At 43.3% G+C, this 24,340-nt stretch overlaps 1 protein-coding gene across 3 annotated transcripts in view; it reads left to right on the forward strand.

Moving 5' to 3' along the window:
* Positions 1-24,340, forward strand: part of ST18 (ST18 C2H2C-type zinc finger transcription factor) — a 479,266-nt gene that overhangs the window by 342,144 nt on the left and 112,782 nt on the right. For all 3 annotated transcript variants that reach the window (XM_075353275.1, XM_075353277.1, XM_075353278.1), the window contains one exon: positions 22,501-22,746. In XM_075353275.1, the coding sequence (XP_075209390.1) occupies positions 22,501-22,746 (246 nt within the window). The remainder of the gene's footprint in view (positions 1-22,500; positions 22,747-24,340) is intronic.

Consider the following 24,340-nt stretch of genomic DNA (forward strand, 5'->3'; position numbering starts at 1 on the left):
AAAGACAGAATCTAAACATTTTTGCAATAAATGGCACATTTTGACTTTAACTACAGGTCTTCTTTTTTTTCTAGTTCATATACCTTGGTGAAAGAAATGTACAGTACCAAAATGTGCATCAAATACATAATTACCGTATTTTTCAGATTATAAGACACACTTTTCCTCCTTATAATCCGAATGTAGTTTACCAGGAAGTAGTGGAGAAGGGTAGCAGGAGGCAGCGGTGATGCTGTAGGCACTGCTTCTGGGGCTGTGCTGCTGGGGCTGTGAGTGCTTTGCTGCTGCAGGTGCTATGCTGTGCTGTTGGGGCTGCAGGCACTATGCTGCTGGGCTGCAGGTGGTGAGGCACTGGCAGGGGCCATCTTGAAAATGGTGGTGGTGCGGGGTTCAAATAGTGGTGCCCGGAGTCGGCACGTGTGCAGATGGAGCTCTCAGCTCAAGATCTCATCTACACATGTGCCGCCTCCCGCCCATTGATGTCTCAGTAGCGGACTTTAGGAAACTGGTGCCCGGAGGTGGCATGTGTGCAGATGACATCTTAGCTTGTCATTGAGTCAATAGCTCAATCTGCACACACGCTGACTCCGAGCACCATTGCTTTGAAGCCCACACCGCCACCATTTTCAAGATGGCCCCTGCCAGTGCCTCACTGCCCACAGCCCAGTAGCACAGTGCCTGTAACCCCAAAAGCACAGCACCCGCAGCCCCAGCAACACACAGCCCACAGGATCACAGCACTCAACAGTTTCTGGATGTTGCCTGCCTCACTCACACAATCCGTAGACTGAATCTGGGAAACCTGCCGCACCTCACACAGCACCGCCCTACTCCACCATCACCTGTGCCTACTGTGACCCCGCTCCACCATCGCTGACTCCCCTCCCTGGTAAGACACCACCGGATTGTAAGACGGACCTCATATTTCTTTTTTTACTTTTTTTCTCTAAATTTGGGGTGCGTCTTATAATCTGGTGCGTCTTATAAACCGCAAATTACGATATGTGGATCTGAATGCGGGCTTTACACGTTACAATCTATCGTGCGATTGTACGAGCGATCGTACCCGCCCCCGTCGTTTGTGCGTCACGGGCAAATCGCTGCCCATGTCACACAAAGTCGTTTAACCTCCGTCACACGTACTTACCTGATGAGCGACCTCGCTATGGGTGGCGAACATCCTCTTCCTGAAGGGGGAGGGACGTTCAGCGTCACAGCAACGTCAGACAGCCGCCGGCCAATAGAAGCGGAGGGGCGGAGAGGAGCAGGACGTAAACATCCCACCCACCTCCTTCCTTCCGCATAGCCGGCGGGTAATGTGGGACGCAAGTAAGCTGTGTTCATCGTCCCAGGGGTGTCACACGGAGCAATGTGTGCTACCCCGGGTACGATGAACAACCGGCACCAACAATTTTTTAAAACTCAGCAACGAGTACACGACTCACAATTTGTGAGTGATTCTGCATCGCTCGGAGGTGTCACACGAGATGACGTCGTGAGCGATACCGGATGTGCATCACGAAAACCATGACCCCAATGATGCATCGCACGATAGCTTGTCATGTGTAAAGCCCGCATTAGTCTTAGGTTTTTATGCCATCCAGAAAGAAAACGATGCATGACATCTCAAGATGTATACTAGTTAAAATCAACTGCAGTTACCTGTTTAATTCAAAACAAAAACACGTGAATAAAATAGAAAAATGAGGAATATAATGAGGCCAAAAGGCAGAAATCTGACACAAAATGTTGCTGATTGCAAAACAAATCCATAATATCAACAATAGGAAATCCGCTCAATATGGACGGAACACAGCAGGAAGACATTTAGTACTTATTTTCAGTTGTTAAATCAGTTGTTAAGTACTCAGTGTGCCCCGAGTTAAGCAGATCTATTATTTGGACTAAAGGAATATTGCTCATTTGCTGCCTTAAGAGTATTTTTTTTCAGTAGGAGAGTTTCTGTAACATAAAAGGAATTTAGCCTGGTTGCATGGCTTTTTATCCCAGCCATCTGTTGTGGAGGTCTGGATTTTTAGGTGAATTTTATGGTTATTATGATCTTTTCTATTTGGAACAAAGCAATTATTTACTAAAAGTTACATTTTACGATAATTAAATACAATGTGTTTATCATAGCATAATAGCTGTTTTAATATGCCATCAAAGAGAATCAGATACAAAAATAATTATAATGTCACTAGAATCTGTGAAAGTTAAAATCATAATTTTTTAATAATATAAACAGCATGAATTGATGTAACATAGTAGATGCTTTTTTAAATATTATTTTTTATTTGCTGAATCTACCAAGATCATTTAAAAAAGTAGGCGTTTTAAAACGCAAAATGTGCCTCATGTGTTATCGCACAATCTCAAATATAAATTTTTTAATGAAAATAATAAAATAATACAAATAATGATATATTACAACACACAATACTTTGAAAAACGTATTCATGCCCCGTGAACATTTCCACAATTTTTCACATTACACCCACAGACTTAAATATATTTTATTGGGATTTTATATGATATACCAACACTCAGTAGCAAGTATTTGTGAACTGTAAAGGAAATGATACATGGTTTTCTAAACATTTTAAATATATAAATCTGAAAATTGTGATGTGCACTTGTATTCACCCCCCTGTACCCAGTAATTTGATACCCCTAAATAAAATCCTGAGTGACCAATTGCCTCCAGAAGTCACATAATTTATAAATTAAGTCCACCTGTGTATAATTTATTCTTAGTATAACTAAAGCTGTTCTGTTAAGGTTTCAGAGGTTTGTTTGAGAACATAAGAAACCAAACAACATTATCAAAACCAAGGAACACACCAGACAGGTCAGGGATAAAGGTGTGGAAAAAAGTAAAGCAAAGTTTGGTCTTTAACTGAAAATCTAAACATCCCACAGAACACAATCCATCATACAAAAAAAGGAGTATGGCAAAACTGAGGCCTAGGATTACCTTCTAGTAGGACAATGACCCTAAGCATACTGCTAGAAGTAAAATGAAATGGTTTATATCAAAGCATATTCATGTGTGTGAATGGCCCAGTCACAGTCCAGACTAGAGATGAGCGGACCAGTAGAAGTTTGGGTCGGCGGGTTCAGTCGGACTTTAGATAAAGTTTGGTTTGGGACCTGGACTTGACCTGAGCACTAGAGATGAGCGAACCAGCCGCGGTTCGGCTCGAGCTCGGTTTGCCGAACCGAGGTCCCGTTCGAGTTCGGTTCGGCGAATGTTCGACGAACCGAACTCGAACCAATAGGAAAGAATGGGAGGCAATCGCAAACACATAAAAACGCATTATAAATGTACACATACAGTTAATAAACATTGCCATAACACTTACCGGTGGCCGCGATGCGTCCTGCACTCTGTCTCCTGTCACTATTCCTTCCGATGATCTCTGCGTCCTCCCGATAATCAGCACTGACAGGATCTTCCGTGACGTCGTCAAAATTGCCATGTGACCTGTCACATGGCTATTATCTCATTGGCTACAGACTGGTCACATGGCTTTGATGTCATGTCCTGTCCTAGGTCCTGTCATTGCACTCTCCGGTACATGGTGCACATTTGTGTATCGCCGTGTACCGGCGACATGCTCTAGCACACGGTCGACTCCCCATTCCGTTAGGGACCGGCTGACACAGCCGGTCATTACCGGAGATCACTGTTGCCATAGCAACGCAGTTAGCGGTGACGTCACCGATAACCGCGGCTCCGGGAATCACATGATCGGAGCACCGTTGCTATGGTAACGCATCTGTCAGCATTACCGCTGTTACCGCTAACAGCCAGCAGCACTGATCTCTCACGGAGTGAAGGCTGCACGGGAAGCAGCGTCTTCCCCCATGCAGCAGTGATGGAGCAGAGCTGCATTTGTTGAACGAGAAAGACAGAAGACCATGGATCGTGGAGGGCTGACAGTGAGTAATAAACATGGAGTCTCTAATGTGTCTGTGTATTTATTTCTATTAAAGTATTTTTTCTTTGTGTGGTGTCTTTTTTTTAACCCTTTATTGGAGATTTTTAATGGCCGGGTCAAACGTGCCTGACATTAAGAATCTCTGGCTTAATACTAGCTAGTAAAACAAAGCTAGTATTAACTCATTATTACCCAGCAAGCCACCCGGCTTCAGGGCTGCTGGAAGAGTTGGATACAGCGCCAGATGATGGCGCTTCTATGAAAGCGCCATTTTCTGGGGCGGCTGCGGACTGCAATTCGCAGCAGAGGCGCCCAGAAACCTCGGGCTAACCTGTGCTGCGGATTCCAATCCCCAGCTGCCTAGTTGTACCTGGCTGGACACAAAAATGGGGCGAAGCCCACGTCATTTGTTTTTTAATTATTTCAAAAAATAAGTGAAATAATTAAAAAAAACGGGCTTCCCTATATTTTTGGTTCCCAGCCGGGTAAAAATAGGCAACTGGGGGTTGGAGGCAGCCCATGGCTGCCTGCTGTACCTGGCTAGCATACAAAAATATGGCGAAGCCCACGTCATTTTTTTGGTGGGCAAAAAACTTCTGCATACAGTCCTGGATGGAGTATGCTGAGCCTTGTAGTTCTGCAGCTGCTGTCTGCTCTTCTCCATACAGACAGACAGCAGCTGCAGAACTACAAGGCTCAGCATACTCCATCCAGGACTGTATGCAGGAGTTTTTTGCCCCCTGAAAAAATTATGTGGGCTTCGCCATATTTTTGTATGCTAGCCAGGTACAGCAGGCAGGTACGGCTGCCCCCAACCCCCAGTTGCCTATTTGTACCCGGCTGGGAACCAAAAATAAAGGGAAGCCCTTTTTTTATTATTTCATGAATTTCATGAAATAATTAGAAAACAAATGACGTAGGCTTTGCCCCATTTTTGTGTCCAGCCAGGTACAACTAGGCAGCTGGGGATTGGAATCCGCAGCACAGGTTGGCCTGAGCTTTCTGGGCCCCACTGCTGCGAATTGCAGTCTGCAGCCGCCTCAGAAAATGGCACTTTCATAGAAGCGCCATCTTCTGGCTCTGTATCCAACTCTTCCAGCACCTGCGTGCTATACCTGGCTAGCATACAAAAATATGGCGAAGCTCAAGTTTTTTGGCAAAAAAAATGCTTCCCTGGATTTTCCATTGCCAGTGAAGGTAACACCAAGCAGTGGGGGTTAGCAGCCAGTAGCTGTTTGGATTACCCTTAGCAAGCAATACAAAAAATGCAGCGGGAACCCATATATATTTTTTTTAGTTATTTATTTAAATAACTAAAAACAAAATGGGCTTCCCTGTATTTTGATTGCTAGACATCACAGTGCTGTAAAAATAAATCTTTAAAAAAAATGACGTAGCGCTCCACGGTATTTTTGATTCTCAGCGCAGATAAAGCAGACAGCTATGGGTTGCCACCCACATCTTCCTACCGTTACCTTGGCTGGCAATCAAAATACAGGGCCCATTAATTTTTTCTATTTAAAAAATAGTTTAAAAAAAATGACGTTGGGTCCCCCCATTTTTGATAGCCAGCTAGGGTAAAGCAGATGGCTGTAGCCTGAAAACCACAGCTGGCAGCTTTACCGTGGTTGGGGATCCAATGTGGAGGTCCCCCCAGGCTCTTTTTTTATAATTATTTTATAAATATTAATAATTACACAAAAAAAGTAGGGTCCCCCCCAAATTGGATCACCAGCCAAGGTAAAGCGGACAGCTGTGGTCTGGTATTCTCAGGGTGGGAAGGTCCATAGTTATTGGGCCTTCACAGCCTAAAAATAGCAGGCCGCAGACACCCCAGACGTGGCACATCCACTAGATGCTCCAATCCTGGCGCTTCACCCCAGCTCATCCCGTGCCCTGTTGCAGTGGCAAACGGGGTAATAAATCGGGTTGATACTAGCTGTAAAGTCACCTGAGATCAAGCCCAGCAGTTTGTGATGTCATGGCGTCTATTAGATACCCAACATCATAAACTGTCAGTACTAACAAAAAAAATCAACAAAATATATTTATTTGAAAAAACAGTCCCCAAAACATTCCCTCTTTCACCAATTTATTGTAAGAAAAAAAATAAAGGGGTCCCACGACGACTCTGGACCGTCTAGAATATGGGGGGAGACACTCAGGGAACGTATCCCCCATTTTCTAGGAGTGCAGACCCTTCATGTGAGGAGTGTGGGTGCAATGAATCTGCACTCACTCTCCCCGGGTCCACAGCAGCAGAGTCCATGTCGTAATGGTTGCTACCAAAGCTGCAACGCCCTGCTCATGAGGTAAGGGCATGCCTAATCAGGAGAACTATTCTACATTTCCAAATATTGGTATTTGCCCTCTAAAGTTGTGCAAGTTTTCTGCTGAAAACTCACCACTATGTTGGAGAGGTTGCGGAAAAAATGGATCCTTTATCCACATTTTCTGGGGATGTCCTTTACTTAAACCGTTATGGAAGAAAGTCAGAGACCTCTTAAAGCAATTAACTACAAAAGATATAAATCTTAATCCAGAATTGGTTATTCTTTCCATAGGGTTAGAAGAATATGAGAAAAAGTATAGATACATTGTCTGTCACATTTTCTTAGTTATTAAGAATTTATTAGCAGCCAACTGGAGAGAAGAAAGAATACCATCTATTTCAGAAGTTACAGACAGGGTTTCAGCTCATAATTTATATGAGTATAATATTGCGTTAAAAGAAAAAACTATCAAAGATATAAAATAAGATAGTCTCTTTGGTCCCAGAAATACATGCCAAACCTTGTTTTGACTTACTTCCTTGACATTATCTAAATAATATAAATGTAATATGTTATTTCCGAATGTGTTTATATACTGTGCTAAATGAATATGAGTTTATAATCTTGCTTGACTTTGAAACTTAACGAATTGCCTCAACGTCTTCCTTCTTCCCTTTCTCCTCCCCCTTTATATTCCCTAACTCCTTCCATTCCCACTTCCCCTCCAATACCCCTTCCCATCCACTTTTAGCCTACCCTTTCTTCCCTTCCTCTTCCCCTTCTTTGTTATTTCAACAATATTTTTAAGAATGCATTTTAAAATCTTCAATTACCCCCTCCCCTGTTATTGTAAACCCCTTAAAATGTATTAAAGTATACAAATATTGGTATTTGCTGATATTATTGCTATTCCACCTACTATATATTGGGGATAGGATCTTGGAGATGGAATACCCCTTTAAGTCCAGTTATCCAGCTGAATGAATACTTATCAACAGAGCTCGCTATTTAGATGTGTTTTCTTGTGGCGTATAACGGACTCTCATGTTTGGTAGTCGTTCAGCAGGGAAACTATAAAAGCAAATCCCTCCATTTGGAAATGTAGTATATAGCTCTCCTGATCAATTATGTTCCTTACCTCATGAGCAGGACATTGCAGTAATAATAATAATTTATTCATTTATATAGCGTTATTAATTCCATAGCGCTGTATGTCTTTGGAGTGTGGGAGGAAACCGGAGTACCCAGAGGAAACCCACGCAAACACGGGGAGAACATACAAACTCCTTGCAGATGGTGTCCTTGGTGGGAATTGAACCCAGGATCTCAGCGCTGCAAGACTGCAGTGCTAACCACTGAGCTACCGTGCCGCCCATTTAGCTTACAGATGTATAACCACCACTCACTGTGTCTGAACACAGGAAGCTGAGCTGACAGCCTGCATGCGGCAGCGTCTATTGTCAAGGAGAGGGCCGTGGGGGTATCAATGCTGCACAGGTACCGTGGGACACCGGGGAACACCGGTGGGGTTATAGGGGGTGACCTGGCAGGGCTTGGGGAGGAGTTTTCTGTCGCATGTGTCATGGCACATGCGACAGAAATCAGAGGAGTAGGGTGAATGCGGCCGGCGCGCTGCTGTGCGCGCGGCCATCTTGGATTTCTGGGAGGGCATCAGGGGGGGCACTTTGGCGACACCGGGGGACCGGGGAGGAGATTTATCATGTTTGTTCATGCCAGATGGGAGATAAATAATTTTTTACTGACACTGTCATTTAGTGTAACGTGATCATCGGTATACGGTGTATACCTGTGATCACGTGAGCGGGGACCGGAAAAACCGTCCTGAATCATGATCTCCAGGGTTTCAGCTACCCCTGAAACCCCGGAGAATTTCTGACGCTGGGGGGCGTTATTCACTTATTGCTGCCTGCTGTTTATAAACGGCAGATCAGAATAAGGCTACATTAACACGACCGATCCATTTTTGTGGTCTGCAAAAAACAGTCCATTTTTTTTCACGGGTGCATCCATGTGGCATCCGTTTCCATTCCGTAGACGGTCCGTATGTCATCTGTTTGTCATCCGTGTGCCTTCCGTTTTTTTTGTGTACTGCAAAAAAACTGAAGGAGGGAAAATACATAAATTTACCCAAGATCCATAGCTTCAACCTACATGAGACGGTCACATGTTCACTCCAGTGCCATTTTCTACTGCTTTTCACAGCGTAGAGCGCTCTGGTGATTTTCTTGTGCTTATACACTTCATATCAGTCTTTTCTGTCATTATAATGGCAGAAAGACACATAATGTCCCACTCTCCTGCATTTTGTAATTTTGCACCCTTTGGTGCCTTTCATGTGGCACTAAGGGGTGCTTAGCTTTGTATTTAGCCAAAAAAATGAAAAAAAAAATGACGTAGGTTTCCCCCTATTTGTGTAGTCAGCTAGGGTAAAGCAGACGGCTGCAGCCTGCAGACCACAGCTGGCAGCTTCACCTTGGCTGATAATCCAAAACTGAGGGCACCCCACGCTGTTATTTTGAATTAAATAAATAATTTTAAAAAAAAAACACGTAGGGGTCCCCCCAAAATTGGATCACCAGCCAAGGTAAAGCAGACAGCTGGGGTCTGATATTCTCAGACTAGGGAGGTCCATGGTTATTGGACTCCCCCCAGCCTAAAAATAGCAGGCCGCAGCTGCCCCAGAAGTGGCGCATCCATTAGATGCGCCAATCCTGGTGCTTCGCCCCAGCTCATCCCGTGCCCTGGTGCGGTGGCAAACGGGGTAATATATGGGGTTAATACCAGATGTGTAATGTCACCTGGCATCAAGCCCTGGGGTTGGTGAGGTCAGGCGTCTATCAGATACCCGACATCACCAACCCAGTCAGTAATAAAAAAAAATAGACGACAAACACATTTTTATTTGAAAAAACACTCCCCAATACATTCCCTCTTTAACCAATTTATTAGAAAGAAAAACAAATCCAGGTCTGGTGTAATCCAAGGGGTTGCCATGACGATCCACACTATCCCAGTCAATGAAGAGCAGGATGTTCCCCATTGGCTGGGAGAGCAATGCAGTGACTTGAGCTAACATCAATAGGTCAGCCCAGGTCACTGCAGGGGATGACAAGTGCTGCTGTCAGCGAGGTACATTACCTGCGCTGATCTCCTGCACTGCTGACAGCACCTGTCACTGAATTCAATGACCCCCGCCTTCACAGCCAAGTATCGCGAGAGGCCCGTGACGTCACCGCTAGTCAGTCTCAGGTCGGAAGTGAGAGAAGGTGATGTGACAAGCGGCGGCCATGGAGGACAGTGACAGCGCTGAGGTCGGGACTTCATCACCGCAGGTAAGCCGAGCGGGACCATGTGTGCAGAGTGCCAGGTGGGCGGAGCCTAGCGGGGTAATGTGTGCAGAGTGCCAGGTGTGCAGAGTGCCAGGTGGGTGGAGCCTAGCGGGGTAATGTGTGCAGAGTGCCAGGTGGGCGGAGCCTAGTTGGGTAATGTGTGCAGAGTGCCAGGTGTGCAGATTGCCAGGTGGGCGGAGCCTAGCGGGACCATGTGTGCAGAGTGCCAGGTGGGCGGAGCCTAGCGGGGTAATGTGTGCAGAGTGCCAGGTGGCGGAGTCTAGCGGGACCATGTGTGCAGAGTGCCAGGTGGGCGGAGCCTAGCGGGACCATGTGTGCAGAGTGTCAGGTAGGCGGAGCCTAGCGGGACCATGTGTTCAGAGTGCCCGGTGGGCGGAGCCATGTGTGCTGGCGGCGGAGTGCAAAGTGGGTGGAGCCTAGCGGGGTCATGTGGCGCTGAGGACGTCAGTGTCGTGGACTGCATGGCTGAGGACAGGTGAGTGTGAGTGTGTGTGTGTGTGTATGTATGTGTACATGCCGCGTGCAGGAGGGGGCGGAGCGAGCTGAGCGGGGAAGTGTTGGCTTCCTGCACACGTAACTAGGATAAATATCGGGTTACTAACCAAAGCGCTTTGCTTGGATACCCGATGTGTATCTTGGTTACCAGCTTCTGGCAGGCTGCCAGCGATGGCTCCTGCACACTGTAGCTGTAAAAAGCCCTGCTTTTTGCTGCTAGAACCGTTCTCGAACGTAACTAGAACTTTCGAACTTTAGCAAAAAGCTCGAGTTCTAGTTCGATCTAGAACAGTCCCCAAAATCACTCGAACCGCGAACTGGAGAACCGCGAACCGCACTCAACTCTACTGAGCACCAATGGAAGTCAATAATTGGGCAATTTGGATCTCCACTCACATACAACCAGCCGTTAACAGAACACTTCCGGTAGAGGGTGAGGGGGATTTCAATTTTATTTGTTTGGTGCACACTACATCCGATCATGCTGTCATTACCCCCAGTGCAAGCCATTCAAACACTGCAAGTGGATCGCATTGGGTTGCGCACTGAGCATACCCGAGCACAGTAATGCTCGTTTGAGTGGTTTGCATATTACAACACTCGAACTCTGAACCCGATCCTAAGGAATCCTATTAGTTTACATCAGGGTTAAGTGATTCAGGATTTCAAGTGAAAAATAGAAGAATATATCACTCTTGCTTTCATATACATTGGGTCATCAATGGAACATATAACTGTCAGTGTGACAAGACACAGCAGCTTATAATCGTGTGACATAAAATCATACTCAAAATAAAATGAATACAATAATCATAATTAAAAGTGTGATAACAGTGCCAGTACATCACAGCTAATCATAGTAAATGTGGTTACATTATGACCCACAAGTTTCCATGACTGATACCCAACAGTGGGAAGAAATCTAGCAGAATTTCTTCATCACCAGATTCCCTACATTAAACATTGCAAAATTAAGGCTCTTAAAGTTAATGAGTGATCAGTAAATGATCTTTTTTTTTCAAAGTTGGCCATTTTTATTTTTTCCCTATCATCATTAGTATTGAATATATAAATAAATAATCTTGCACTTCTCACACTGGCCACCAGGGCTCTTCTAGAACAAAAATGGGCCAATTATGGAAATCCTATGTCACAGACTTTTCCCTGTTGCGGAGTTTGATGACATGTTCTGGGTCAGAGTCTCACTTTGTCTTTTGTGACTCTGCAAACTAAATTAATTCCTTTTCCTTTAGGAAGGAGAGGGTTAATTCCACCAGCTCTTGACTCCTGATCATGTGTTTCCAGTGGGCACCACGCCCAGGTTCTATAAATACCCTCTACATCCACTAGAGAGTGCCGGTTATTTTCTATCATTAGGAAGCTTGGCCAGGAGGTGGAAAGAGCTGTTATTTACTCTCTCAGTTGTTCTGTTTTCTACAGCATTGGAGTTTGCTGCAGAATTCTCAGATGTGTTTGTTCTGGTTTGGAAGTTCCCCAGTAGTCTGTTTATTCCCGCTTTTATGTTGTCTCCCCTCGTGTACCTTTTGTGGCTCCTTTATGTGTGGTTCCCATATGTATGAGTAGGTTTTATTGTTGTTGTTACCCCCGTTTGTCCATATTTGTTGGTGGAGTACTGACTCCTTTTCTTGCCCATTCCCCCCGGGTGGTGGGCTGTAGAGGGGCGTTCATAACATCAGAGATGAGGACAGGAGATAGGGCATAGGGTGGTGCCTGGATCTCCCTACCATTGAGGGTACCTCCAGGGTTAGCGCAGGGGCCCCAGCATTAGGGCCAATATAGGTTCCTCTAAGTTTACCAAAGTCACTCCGTTACATCTTATCAGAGTTTGAGAAGTGTGTGATTTGTTTTTCTCGGGTGTGGAGAATAATAAAAAAAAGTTTCTCCAACTTCTCTATTCTGTCAGTCCATGAAAATTGACCTGCATGTGGATGCCATCTGAGTGTGCTCCAATTTTTTTTCATGAACCCATAGAGTTGAATGACCAAGTGCCATGCAATTGTCAAAGGAAAACCATACATACTGTGATTTTTATTTTTTTGCTGTGGCTTAGTCCATGGAAAAAATTGGACATGTGCACTGCCCCTTTGAATAACACTGCTTCAAGTGTGATGAGATTTTTTTGGCGAATAACACTCGGTGTGAAAATACTTTCATCTCTTTGAGACCTTATGGGCATCATGAAGGGAGGGTGATGAAGGGATGCTGTGACATCACCTAGAATCAGTGGTAGATCATGTATTATCACTGATAAGCTGTGTATAGAGGAATTACCTATTGTAATACTGCCTGAGATTATAATGAAACTGCTGAAAATGCTTTCTGAAAGGACAGCAATTATAAGTCTAGAATTTCAGTAGTCATTGTAAAAATAAAAATGTCAAGATCATTATATTTTTTCTAACAGATATGAAATCTGAAAAAAAAAATTGCCAAAAATTATTAAAACAATACATGTAACACAATCTGATTTAAAATTAGATTATTTTCAATCTATACATTTCCTTTGATTTTACTTGGCCATAAATCATGGTGTGGCTCCTGACTATATGATGGCAAACAAGTCTACAAGCATACAGTAAAAGCCAAGAATGTGTCTCATATAACAATATGCTACTTATTATGCTAAAAAGGTGAAATGATGTAGTTATCAACATATTTGACACTATTGCTTAGTTTTGAGCATTATAGAATCTAGAACAAAGCAATAAGGATGACAAACTGTGTTTGACTGAAAATAAGATATATTTATATACTAGGTGTAGCACCCAGCATTGCCCAGGATAGTAACTGTCTCTCTGTTTCTCTCCCAGTCTCTGTCTGACTCCCTCACTGTCTGTCTCTCTCTGTCTGTCTCTGTCTCTCTGTCTCTTTCCCTGTCTGTCTCTTTCTGTCTCTTTCCTGGTCTTTCCCTGTCTCTCTCTTTCCCTGTCTGTCTCTTTGTCTGTGTCTATCTGTGTCTGTCTGTGTCTTTGTCCATCTGTCTCTTTGTCTGTCTGTCTGTCTCTGCCTGTCTATGCCTGTCTGCCTTTTTCCCTGTCTTTTTCTCTGTCTCTTTGTCTGTCTGTGTCTGTCTGTTTCTGTCTGTCTCTTTCCCTGGCTGCATTGTGACATGCCAATATTCCATTCAAGGGCGTGGCTGTGCATTCTTCGGACGTTCTGGCTGCATTGTGGTTCCCAGCTCCATTAACTTTAATGGAGGCAGGTTTTTGGCGAATAACTGTAAAGCTCAGGGTTAAAATTTCCCCTCAAAAAAGACTCAGCTTTATATAATAGGGATTATTTTTGGAGTAGGGCTTATATTTCAAGCAAGCTCAAAGTCCTGTAAAATCATGGCATGACTTATATTTGGGGAAGGTCTTATTTTAGGTGGAAACATGGTACTTGACCATTCTCAAATTAGTATTTCCTTTACAATTATTTTGTATTTTTTATGAACTGAAGCAATTTGCTGTTTGATGTATTTGTTTCCCAATCTATATTCTACCAACTTCAGTGTAATATAATTATATACATATGTAAATATCTTGGAGACTCTTTCAATTTCAAATTATACCAAATCCTAAATACTGTATGTTACATATTTCTCATTATTTGCACAAGCATATTTATCTGAAATGTTTTAGCTTATGCAGCATTTACTAAGTCCTACAAGTTTATCATTCCATTACAAGCTTTCTAATGCCATCTCAGATATGTAACTTGTGGTCATTTGTTACGGATGTAGTTAATACCTTGCATTTCTGTAACTAAGAGTCATTAATACTAATGTAAAATGCATTTGATATTATACAGATGGCACAAGATGTTCATACTAAGTTATTATCTAGGATAAGCTGCACTGTTAAATTCAGGACTTACAACTATTACATCAGATTAAGCTATTGCAGTGAAACGGGCAGCAAGATAAAGTTAAAGTACCTTAATATAAACCTGTTTAAATGTTTTATTTATTTACTACTGGAACAGCCCGGTATGTTTCTATTTATGAGACTGTAGTCTTATTAAGCTGATTCTCCAGTATTTGTGATTATTGTTATATTATATTATACTAAAAATAAAGCAAGTGTAGATGCACAATATTGTAACCTGATGTAGCAGGCAAAATTAACCCCTTCTCAGACTAAGGCCGAGTAAATTTTGGCCCAGGCCAGAGTATATCCCGGGGATTAACTATCTTAGGCCAAACTATACTCCAGAGTGTAAAATAGCCTAGGCCAAACTATACCCCTCCATGTCAGAATAGACCCATCTAATGTGGAACCCGAATTTAGTCAGGCCCAGGCCACAGTATACCCCAGTGGATAAACTCTATACCCAGGGGTGTAAAATAGTACTGTGCTTAAGGTTAACCTCTTAAAGCCACGTCTCACTAAGCAACATTGCTAACGACATCGCTGCTGAGTCACGGTTTTTGTGATGCAACAACGATCTTGCTAGCGATGTCGCTGTGTGTGACATCCAATAACGACCTGGCCCCTGCTGTGAGGTCGCCGGTCGTTGCTGAATGTCCTGGACCATTTTTTGGTCGTTGCTCTCCAGCTGTGAAGCACACATGTGTTTGGCAGTGTTTGACAGAGGGAGCCAATGATCTGAATGTGCAGGGAGCAGGGAGCCGGCTTCTGGCAGCCTGCGGTAAGCTGGTAACCAAGGTACATATTGGGTATCCAAGCAAGGCGCTTTGCTTAGTAACCCGATGTGTTCCATGGTTAAGTGTGCAGGGAGCTGGCTTCTGCGAACGCTGGTAACCAAGGTGCATATCAGGTATCCAAGCAAAGCGCTTTCCTTAGTAACCCGATGTGTACCATTGTTACGAAGCACAGCGTTGTTACACAGGTCGCTGGTGGCTGATCTCTGATAGCTGTGGAGATCTGACTGATTGACAGCTCACCAGTGACCATGTAGCGACACACCAACGATCGCTGCCAGGTCAGATCGCTGGTGGGATCGCTGGTTGCATCGCTTAGTGTGATGGTACCTTTATTGCTATTGCTCAGCTACATTCTTCTACGGGATAAATGATAATAATTATCTCTTGTCCTACTGTAGACAACACACAGCAGGGAAAGTTCTGCTGTAGCTAGTTATCTAACAGCCAGTCACTGGTCAATGAGGAACAGTAGGGGCCATAGCGGAACTTATGAGACAAACTAAAGACAAAACCTCACCAAAAATAGATATATTGCATAATGAATATTATATCTACAATGGATCCTAGCAAAACTGTGGATATTATTATTAACATATTTAATAAAAGTTAATATTTTTAGTGTTTTTTTACTGTAGTCCTACGTTTTGGCCCCTTAGCATTGCATATATCATTTTTTTATTGTTCACTAGCTGTAGTACCTGACATTGCCTGGGATAACTGTCTCTCTCCCACTCTCTCTCATTCTCCCTCTCTGTCTATCTCTCTCTCTGTTTGTCTCTCTTTCCCTGTCTCTCTATCTCTTTCCTGTCTATCTCCATCTGTCTCTCTATCTCTTTCCCTGTCTGGCTGTTTATCTCTTACCCTTTCTGTCTCTCTATCTCTTTCCCTGTCTTTCTCTTTGTCTGTGTCTATCTGTGTCTGTCTGTGTCTATCCCTGTCTGCCTTTGACTGTCTTTCTGTCTCTTTCCCTGTCTGTCTCTTTCTCAGTCTGTCTGTCTGTCTATTTGTCTGGGTCTGTTTGTCACCTGTCTGTCTCTGTCTATCTCTTTCCCTGTCTGTCTCTGTGTCTTTCTATCTCTTTCTGTCTGTCTCTTTCTGTCTGCCTCTGTGTCTGTCCCTGTGTCTGTCTCTGTCTATCTCTTCCCTTGTCTGTCTCTTTCTCTATTTGTCTCTTTATCTATTTGTCTCTTTCACTGTCTCTGTCTGTCTGTCTCTTTCACTGTCTATCTTTCCCTGTATGCCTCTGTCTGTCTCTTTCCCTGTCTGCCTCTGTCTGTCTCTCTTTCCCTGTCTCCCTCTTTCTCTGTCTGTCTCCCTCTTTCCCTGTCTCCCTCTTTCCCTGTTTGTGTCTGTCTGTGTCTCTCTGTCTCTGTCTGTTTGTGTCTCTCTGTCTATGTTACTATGAATGTTCTTCGTTCCTATAGCAACCAATCAGAGCTCCTATTAAATGACCTGTAGCTCCCAGCTCCATTGAGTTTAATGTAAGCAGGTTTTTTGGTGAATAACTGTAAAGCGCAGGGTTAAAATTTCCCCTCAGGCATAGTCTATGACATTGCCTGAGTCGCATGAGGTGTCTGTGCAGAATATTCTAATTGTAAATGCAATGGTGAGGATTCCTTTAGTGGACATACACACGCACACACACATACATACATACATACATACATATACACATACATACAGTTAGGTCCAGAAATATTTGGACAGTGACACAATTTTCGCGAGTTGGGCTCTGCATGCCACCACATTGGATTTGAAATGAAATCTCTACAACAGAATTCAAGTGCAGATTGTAACGTTTAATTTGAAGGTTTTAACAAAAATATCTGATAGAAATTGTAGGAATTGTACACATTTCTTTACAAACACTCCACATTTTAGGAGGTCAAAAGTAATTGGACAAATAAACCAAACCCAAACAAAATATTTTTATTTTCAATATTTTGTTGCGAATCCTTTGGAGGCAATCACTGCCTTAAGTCTGGAACCCATGGACATCACAAAACGCTGGGTTTCCTCCTTCTTAATGCTTTGCCAGGCCTTTACAGCTGCAGCCTTCAGGTCTTGCTTGTTTGTGGGTCTTTCCGTCTTAAGTCTGGATTTGAGTAAGTGAAATGCATGCTCAATTGGGTTAAGATCCGGTGATTGACTTGGCCATTACAGAATGTTCCACTTTTTTGCACTCATGAACTCCTGGGTAGCTTTGGCTGTATGCTTGGGGTCATTGTCCATCTGTACTATGAAGCGCCGTCCGATCAACTTTGCGGCATTTGGCTGAATCTGGGCTGAAAGTATATCCCGGTACACTTCAGAATTCATCCGGCTACTCTTGTCTGCTGTTATGTCATCATTAAACACAAGTGACCCAGTGCCATTGAAAGCCATGCATGCCCATGCCATCACGTTGCCTCCACCAAGTTTTACAGAGGATGTGATGTGCCTTGGATCATGTGCCGTTCCCTTTCTTCTCCAAACTAGAATACTTTTCCAGAACTGAGCTGGCTTCATGAGGTGTTTTTCAGCAAATTTAACTCTGGCCTGTCTATTTTTGGAATTGATGAATGGTTTGCATCTAGATGTGAACCCCTTGTATTTACTTTCATGCAGTCTTCTCTTTACTGTTGACTTAGAGACAGATACACCTACTTCACTGAGAGTGTTCTGGACTTCAGTTGATGTTGTGAACGGGTTCTTCTTCACCAAAGAAAGTATGCGGCGATCATCCACCACTGTTGTCATCCGTGGACGCCCAGGCCTTTTTGAGTTCCCAAGCTCACCAGTCAATTCCTTTTTTCTCAGAATGTACCCGACTGTTGATTTTGCTACTCCAAGCATGTCTGATATCTCTCTGATGGATTTTTTCTTTTTTTTCAGCCTCAGGATGTTCTGCTTCACCTCAATTGAGAGTTCCTTAGACCGCATGTTGTCTGGTCACAGCAACAGCTTCCAAATGCAAAACCACACACCTGTAATCAACCCCAGACCTTTTAACTACTTCATTGATTACAGGTTAATGAGGGAGACACCTTCAGAGTTAATTGCAGCCCTTAGAGTCCCTTGTCCAATTACTTTTGGTCCCTTGAAAAAGAGGAGGCTATTAGTGATGAGCGAGTACTAAAAAGCTCGGGTGCTCGAGGCTCGGGCTGAGCATCCCAAGATACTCGTGTACTCGGCCCGAGCACCGAGCCCAATGTTATCCTATGGGAGACCCGAGTATTTTTCTGAAATGACCCCCGGCAGCATGTAGAAACCCTAAAAATGTCACAAAAGTCTCAGAAGAGTGCTCAAATGACATGGCAACAGCATGGGGAAGACCCCTTGAAGCATTTATTACTCAAAAGTCACAGCTGTGAACAATTTTGTCCGAGTTTTACGCCATTTTTAAGGACTCACCAGAAAACCTTCCAAAATGACACCAAAATGAATTTTCATGGCGGAAATGTTAAGGGCACATACCCAATAGTGAGATAGAGCTGGTGTATGTTACTTTTTGAGATTAATACATGAAAGATTTTACGTAAAACATTGTGTGGCACTCCGATGTCCAAAACGCACGTTTTGTGCTTTTTACTAGCGATGTCGGTCATTTTTTTTTTCATTCTATCTCCCGTCGGTCGGTCTCGCTCTGTCTGTCTCTCTCTGTCTTGTCTGTCCCCCTCTCACAGTCTGTCGGTCAGTCTCCCCCCTCTCTCTTACTTACCGTTCCCCGATCACCGGCGCTGCACAGCTGTTCACTAAACTCCGGCGGCTTTTCCTCTTTTGAAAAAGCCGGCCGCTCATAAAACAATCTCGTATTCCCTGCTTTCCTGCTTTTCGGCGCCTATGATTGGTTGCAGTGAGACACGCCCCCACGCTGAGTGACAGGTGTCTCAATGCACCCAAACACAGCAGCCGGTGGGTGTGTGTATACTGTGCAGTGAAATAAATAATTATTGGATTACGCCAGACATGGAGGGCTTTGTCGGGGTTAATAAATTGGTGATGAGGGACTTTGTTATTGTTTTTTATTTCTAATAAAGGATTTTTCGGGTGTGTGTGTTTTTTAACTGTAATTTACAGATTAATCATGGAAGGAATCTCGGGGAGACGCCTGACATGATTAATCTAGGATTTAGTGGCAGCTATGGGCTGCCATTAACTCCTTATTACCCCGATTTGCCAACGCACTAGGGTAAATCGGGAAGAGCCTGGTACAGTCCCAGAACTGTCGCATATAATGTATGCGGCAATTCTGGGCGGCTGCTGACTGATATTGTTAGGCTGGGGGGCTCCCCATAACGAGGAGCTCCCCATCCTGAGAATACCAGCCTTCAGCCGTATGGCTTTATCTGGCTGGTATTAAAATTGGGGGGACCGCACGCCGTTTTTTTTAATTATTTGTTTATTTATTTTACTGCACAGTATATACACGCCCACCGGCTGCTGTGATTGGGTACAGTGAGACACCTGTCACTCAGCGTGGGGGCGTGTCTCACTGCAACCAATCATAGGCGCCTGTGGGCGGGGAAAACAGGGAATATTAGATGGCTGTGTGCAGAGCACAGCACGCCCGCCGGTATAAAGGCTCGGTCACGCTGTGCAGGCCGGCCAATCACTGCAATTCCACAACTAACAGGGCTGTGGCATTGCAGTGGTCTGCCAGCCAATCCCTGCATGAGGGCTGGCTCTCAAAAGAGCGCCAACATGCAGGGATGAAGACCACGAGTACAGCACGAGTATCGCGAAATTACTCGGTACCCGCCGAGTAGCCCGAGTACAGTGATACTCGTGCGAGTACCGAGTAGTAACAAGCATACTCGCTCATCACTAGAGGCTATGCATTACAGAGCTATGATTCCTAAACCCTTTCTCCGATTTGGATGTGAAAACTCTCATATTGCAGCTGGGAGTGTGCACTTTCAGCCCATATTATATATATATAATTGTATTTCTAAACATGTTTTTGTAAACAGCTAAAATAACAAAACTTGTGTCACTGTCCAAATATTTCTGGACCTAACTGTACATACACTCAGCTTTATACAGGGTGGGCCATAAATATGGATGCACCCTGATAAAATGGAAGTGGTTGCTGATATCATCTTACCGTTTGTGGCATATTAGTACATGGGAGGGGCTAAATATTTGAGGTTGGATGACGCCCATGGCGGCCATCTGCAAAGCCATCATTTTGATCTCAACTTTAATTTGTTCAATGGGAAGAGGGTCATGTGACACATCAAGCATATAGAAAATTGCACAAGAAAAATAATGTTGTACTCATTTTTAACGTAGCTTTATTCATTATCGAGCTATAGAAACGTTTGTGACATGGAACAACAACAGTAACCCACTAAAAACATTAAGCAAAGGAAGAAAAAAGGAACGGCACTCACCGGTAATTGCTGTGAAGTGTTCAGATTTATTTCATGGTCAGAGGATACATGCTTCGGCGTTAGAGGGAGGGAATGAGGATTGTTAGCACAAAAAGACTACGGCCGTTTCGCCCCTGTAGGTGGGGCTTCAACAGGTCTTACCAGTAACCCACTAAAAGATGTGCTCAAACTGCTGCTCATTGTGCTGAATTGTCAACGCGATTCTCTTCTCCCACTCTTGACACACCGAGAGCAATACTGCAGATCCCGGAACCAGGATGTGGGGCACCTGAAACAACAGATACAAGAGGCCTGTGGTAGCATTTATTCTGCGGGATTGCTGCTTTTTTTTGCTCATGTTGTATTTTTGATTGACACCTTTCCTTGTACAATAAGATGTTCTGAAAAAAATAGAAAAAATCTGAAACAGGATGAAATTAATAAAATCCTATTCCGACAATGATTTTTTGAGACTCATTTTGATTTCTTGGAGGTGAGCGGTAGTTTTTATTGATAAGATACAATATTTTGATATCTTTTTATGGCATTTCCACCAAAGGTGCATTGACAGAAAAACATTGGTACTGGCATTTTTTTCTACTGTATAGAATCTGATCTTAGCATATCTGACTTTTACATAACAGATAATATTAAATATACTAATTTTTTACATTCGTAATGGGGAAAAATCTGGAAAATAAACTTTTGTTTTATTTAAAAGTTTTAAAATATTTTTTGCAATTTTTTTTTACTTTTTTTTGCAGTGATTGGTTGCTTTAGAATTGCAGTGTATTGTCACATGGAAAAATGTTATTAACCTGCAGATGAGCATTGTAAACCTCCCTGGCATTTTCACAATAAACCCCGCTGCCAGGAGGAAATAAACTTTAATCTTCCCGGCAGCGTTATAGTTTCAGTCATGAAGGCAGTGCTGGCGCAGGTGCAATCGGTCTGGATATAGAGAGCGGTGGCTGTAACCATGTCCCGCGCACTGACTACAGCCACTCAGCATTAAAGGAGGCTTTCAGTTAGTGTTGGGTAAGGCTACAGCCACCACCCTCCATACACAAAGTGGTGACTGAACTCTTTTCTGCTCTGCCTCCACGACTGAAAGTGTAATGCTGCTGGGAAGATTAAAGTTCTTTTCCTGCCTGCAGCGTTCCAAAATTCATTTCCTTCTGACAGTGAAGTTTAATGTGCAGGCAGCAGAATGGTATTAATCTGCAGATTAACCCCATATCTGCAGATTAATAGCATTTTTCCAAGTGACAGGTTCCCTTTTATGAAGCTCAGCCACAGTCTGAGCGAGTGCAATGCAAGAAAATCTCGCATTGCACTCGGAGCAGTGTTACTCAATGAGGGAGAGCAGATGGTCAGCTTTTTTCTCATAGAGATTCTGGATGAGCGAAAAGTCATAGCATGCTGCGATTATCTGCGAGAGCCATGTCACCTGCACCCATACAAGTCTATGACTGCAAATGAATCATCGGACTGCACTCGGATGACATCCGAGAGCACTGTGATAATCGCATCAGTTGACAATGGAGGAGATGGGAAGATTAATCACTCCCTCTCCTCTGCAGCTGGGATCAGATCGCAGGATTGGATAACAGTTTCATGACACTCGGTTCACGCTGGCAGCATAGGGTCATTAGCATTTTGCATCCAATGCACTCACGATCTAGTGACTCCAGCCTTATAATAGCACCAAGATAGCAGCAGGACCTTTTTTTAGGCACAAGGCTGCCATGATAACCAATCAACATCTTTCAATTGCATTTCGGAGGGTAGGACTCTGTTCCATTAGACTCCCAACAGGATTGACTTGTTTCAACATAGGAGGGAAAAAATTAGGAAAATAAATAAAAATAAATAGCCAAATTTGTTTCTAATATAAATTCAGTACTAAGTTATTTGAAATGATTAATTCAAAAATATCTAAAATATACCAAGGAATCTAAAATGTATTTTTCCAAACCCTACTGGACAGCTTCACATATTTTAAAAGTAATGCTATGTTCCCCTGTGCACATAACCAATAGTTTCATCATTTTACAATGCCAGGCTTGTATTTCTTTTACTTTATCACAATCATCAAGCAGCTTTGTTTTCTTTATTTAAATTTGTGCTTAAACTGTGGTTACATTCTGGAAGGGTCTTATTGAAATTCTGCAATAAGCTGGAAAACATGGTGAGCATTATGAGGTTACACAGAACTCTGGCAAAGAATTACACATTAACTGATGTGATGTAAATCAAAAGCTGCTTTCTAAATCAGATATTATTTAAATAAAAGCTTGCATTTACTTTTATCCCTTAAAAGCACCACATGGCCACACTATCAAAGCCGCAAACTGTTCATCAATTTATAATATATCTTTATAATTTCCCCAGGCTACAGAGATTGAAGTGGATGAAAATGGAACTTTGGACCTGAGTATGAAGAAGAATCGACTCCATGACAAGGCCGGTGCATTAGGCTCTTCCAATCCCATCCTATCAACTCCATCATCGTCTCCTTTCAAAACTAGTAGCCTTTTGGTCAATGCTGCCTTTTACAAAGCGCTTTGTGAAAAGGAGGGCTGGGACGCCCCAATCAACTACAGCAAGATGCATGGTAAAAATGGAGAGGACAGCGAGGTACAGTATCTACATGTTTGTCACACAATCACATATTACAGAATGTGACTCATATATCAGCTCATTTTAAAGTAACCTTATTACAAGGGAATAAAAATAACCCTTTACTGAGTAAATAACCTTCATGTAGCAACTGTCCTATATTCCCTATATTTTGTGCCAGCAATGTGTAGTCCAGAAAGCCTCCTCCTCAGTATTGTGAAGTAACCGTGCCAAGAGATCTGTGCAGAACATAATGAATACAACATAATATTTCATCACAGGGCGATGATGCCATTTCATGCAATGGTCAGCACAGCCAGATAGTTTCATCCATGCTTCTCATTTCTTCCTTACGGATATACACATGTCCTATATTATAGGACCAATATAATTGAGCTGCAGTCATGGACAAATCTTCAGCACCTTTATGTGTACAGCATACTAAATAGTTGGTTAGGTATGAAGAAAGTCTCTAATATAACACATACAGACTAACGTGTCAGTGTATGGCAGTAATCCCCAACCTTTCTTAGCTCTGAGAGAAAGTCAAGAGCACAGGCGGACATATTATTGGTGAAATCTGTGCGGTTAAGAAGTTAGGGGGCCAATTTCTACCTCCACAGCAGGAGGAATTGTGCATTATGATGAACTATAGTGCTTTCTAAGGCCCATATATTGTTGTTGTACAGGGGCCCTTTTCTGTCTGTGTCTGATGACTCAAGAACCACATCCAGACCCCCACAAAACCTTCTCCTGGAGTTGTGACTTCTTGCTCACCCCTAAACATAGTGACACACAAACCTCCACTACCAACCAAAGATTTCTCACAAAAATTCCATTGAGGGAGTATATTTACATCTAGGAGTTCCCACCTTAGGGTTCTTTCACACTATATTACTCTCCCTGCTCATTGGTCCTGTCAGTGCTTTCGTACTAACCCCCTGCAAAACAGGATTCGGACGTGTGTGCTGACAGGGTCACTAACTATAATGGTGCAGATGGAGTAACTGTGTGCTCTGTCGTGCACCATTTTTGGGGTTATATTCTTACTTGAGGCGGACACCCAGATGAAGTCTACTATGTCTGAGTGTTTGCCTCCAATAGGCATATAGACCCAAAAATATTGCGAGACAGAGCACACACTGACTGTCTGCACTTGTAGTCAGTCGCCCCATCAGCGCATATGTCCGAATCTCGTTTTGCAGGGGTTTTTAATGAAAGTCCCGATGGGACCACTGAATGGGGAGAGGAACGCAGTGTGAAAGCATCCTTACCCCAAGTCGTTATTCTCCTACCAAGTACTCCCATCACTCAATCACATCCAGTTTCTAGCACCTCCTTAGACTGGCAGTATTATCCTATCTCTAGATTACCATACTTAATTTATTTCTGAACCTCGAAGGCTAAGCCACTGCAAGCCTACTCACATAATCACCATATTTAGACCTGCTCTTTATAGCTGTTTGGTAGATCTGGTGCTAATGCACCAAACTGACAGACAGTCGCAAGGGATATATGTTATGTCCACGAGCTACAGGTTCGGAACCCTTTGGGTATGGTCTCGCTAAGGCAAAAGTGATTTTTTTTTTTTGAAACACAAAAACAGTCCGAT

The sequence above is a fragment of the Anomaloglossus baeobatrachus genome, chromosome 6 (assembly GCF_048569485.1).
Source record: "Anomaloglossus baeobatrachus isolate aAnoBae1 chromosome 6, aAnoBae1.hap1, whole genome shotgun sequence".
Taxonomy (NCBI): Eukaryota; Metazoa; Chordata; class Amphibia; order Anura; family Aromobatidae; genus Anomaloglossus; species Anomaloglossus baeobatrachus.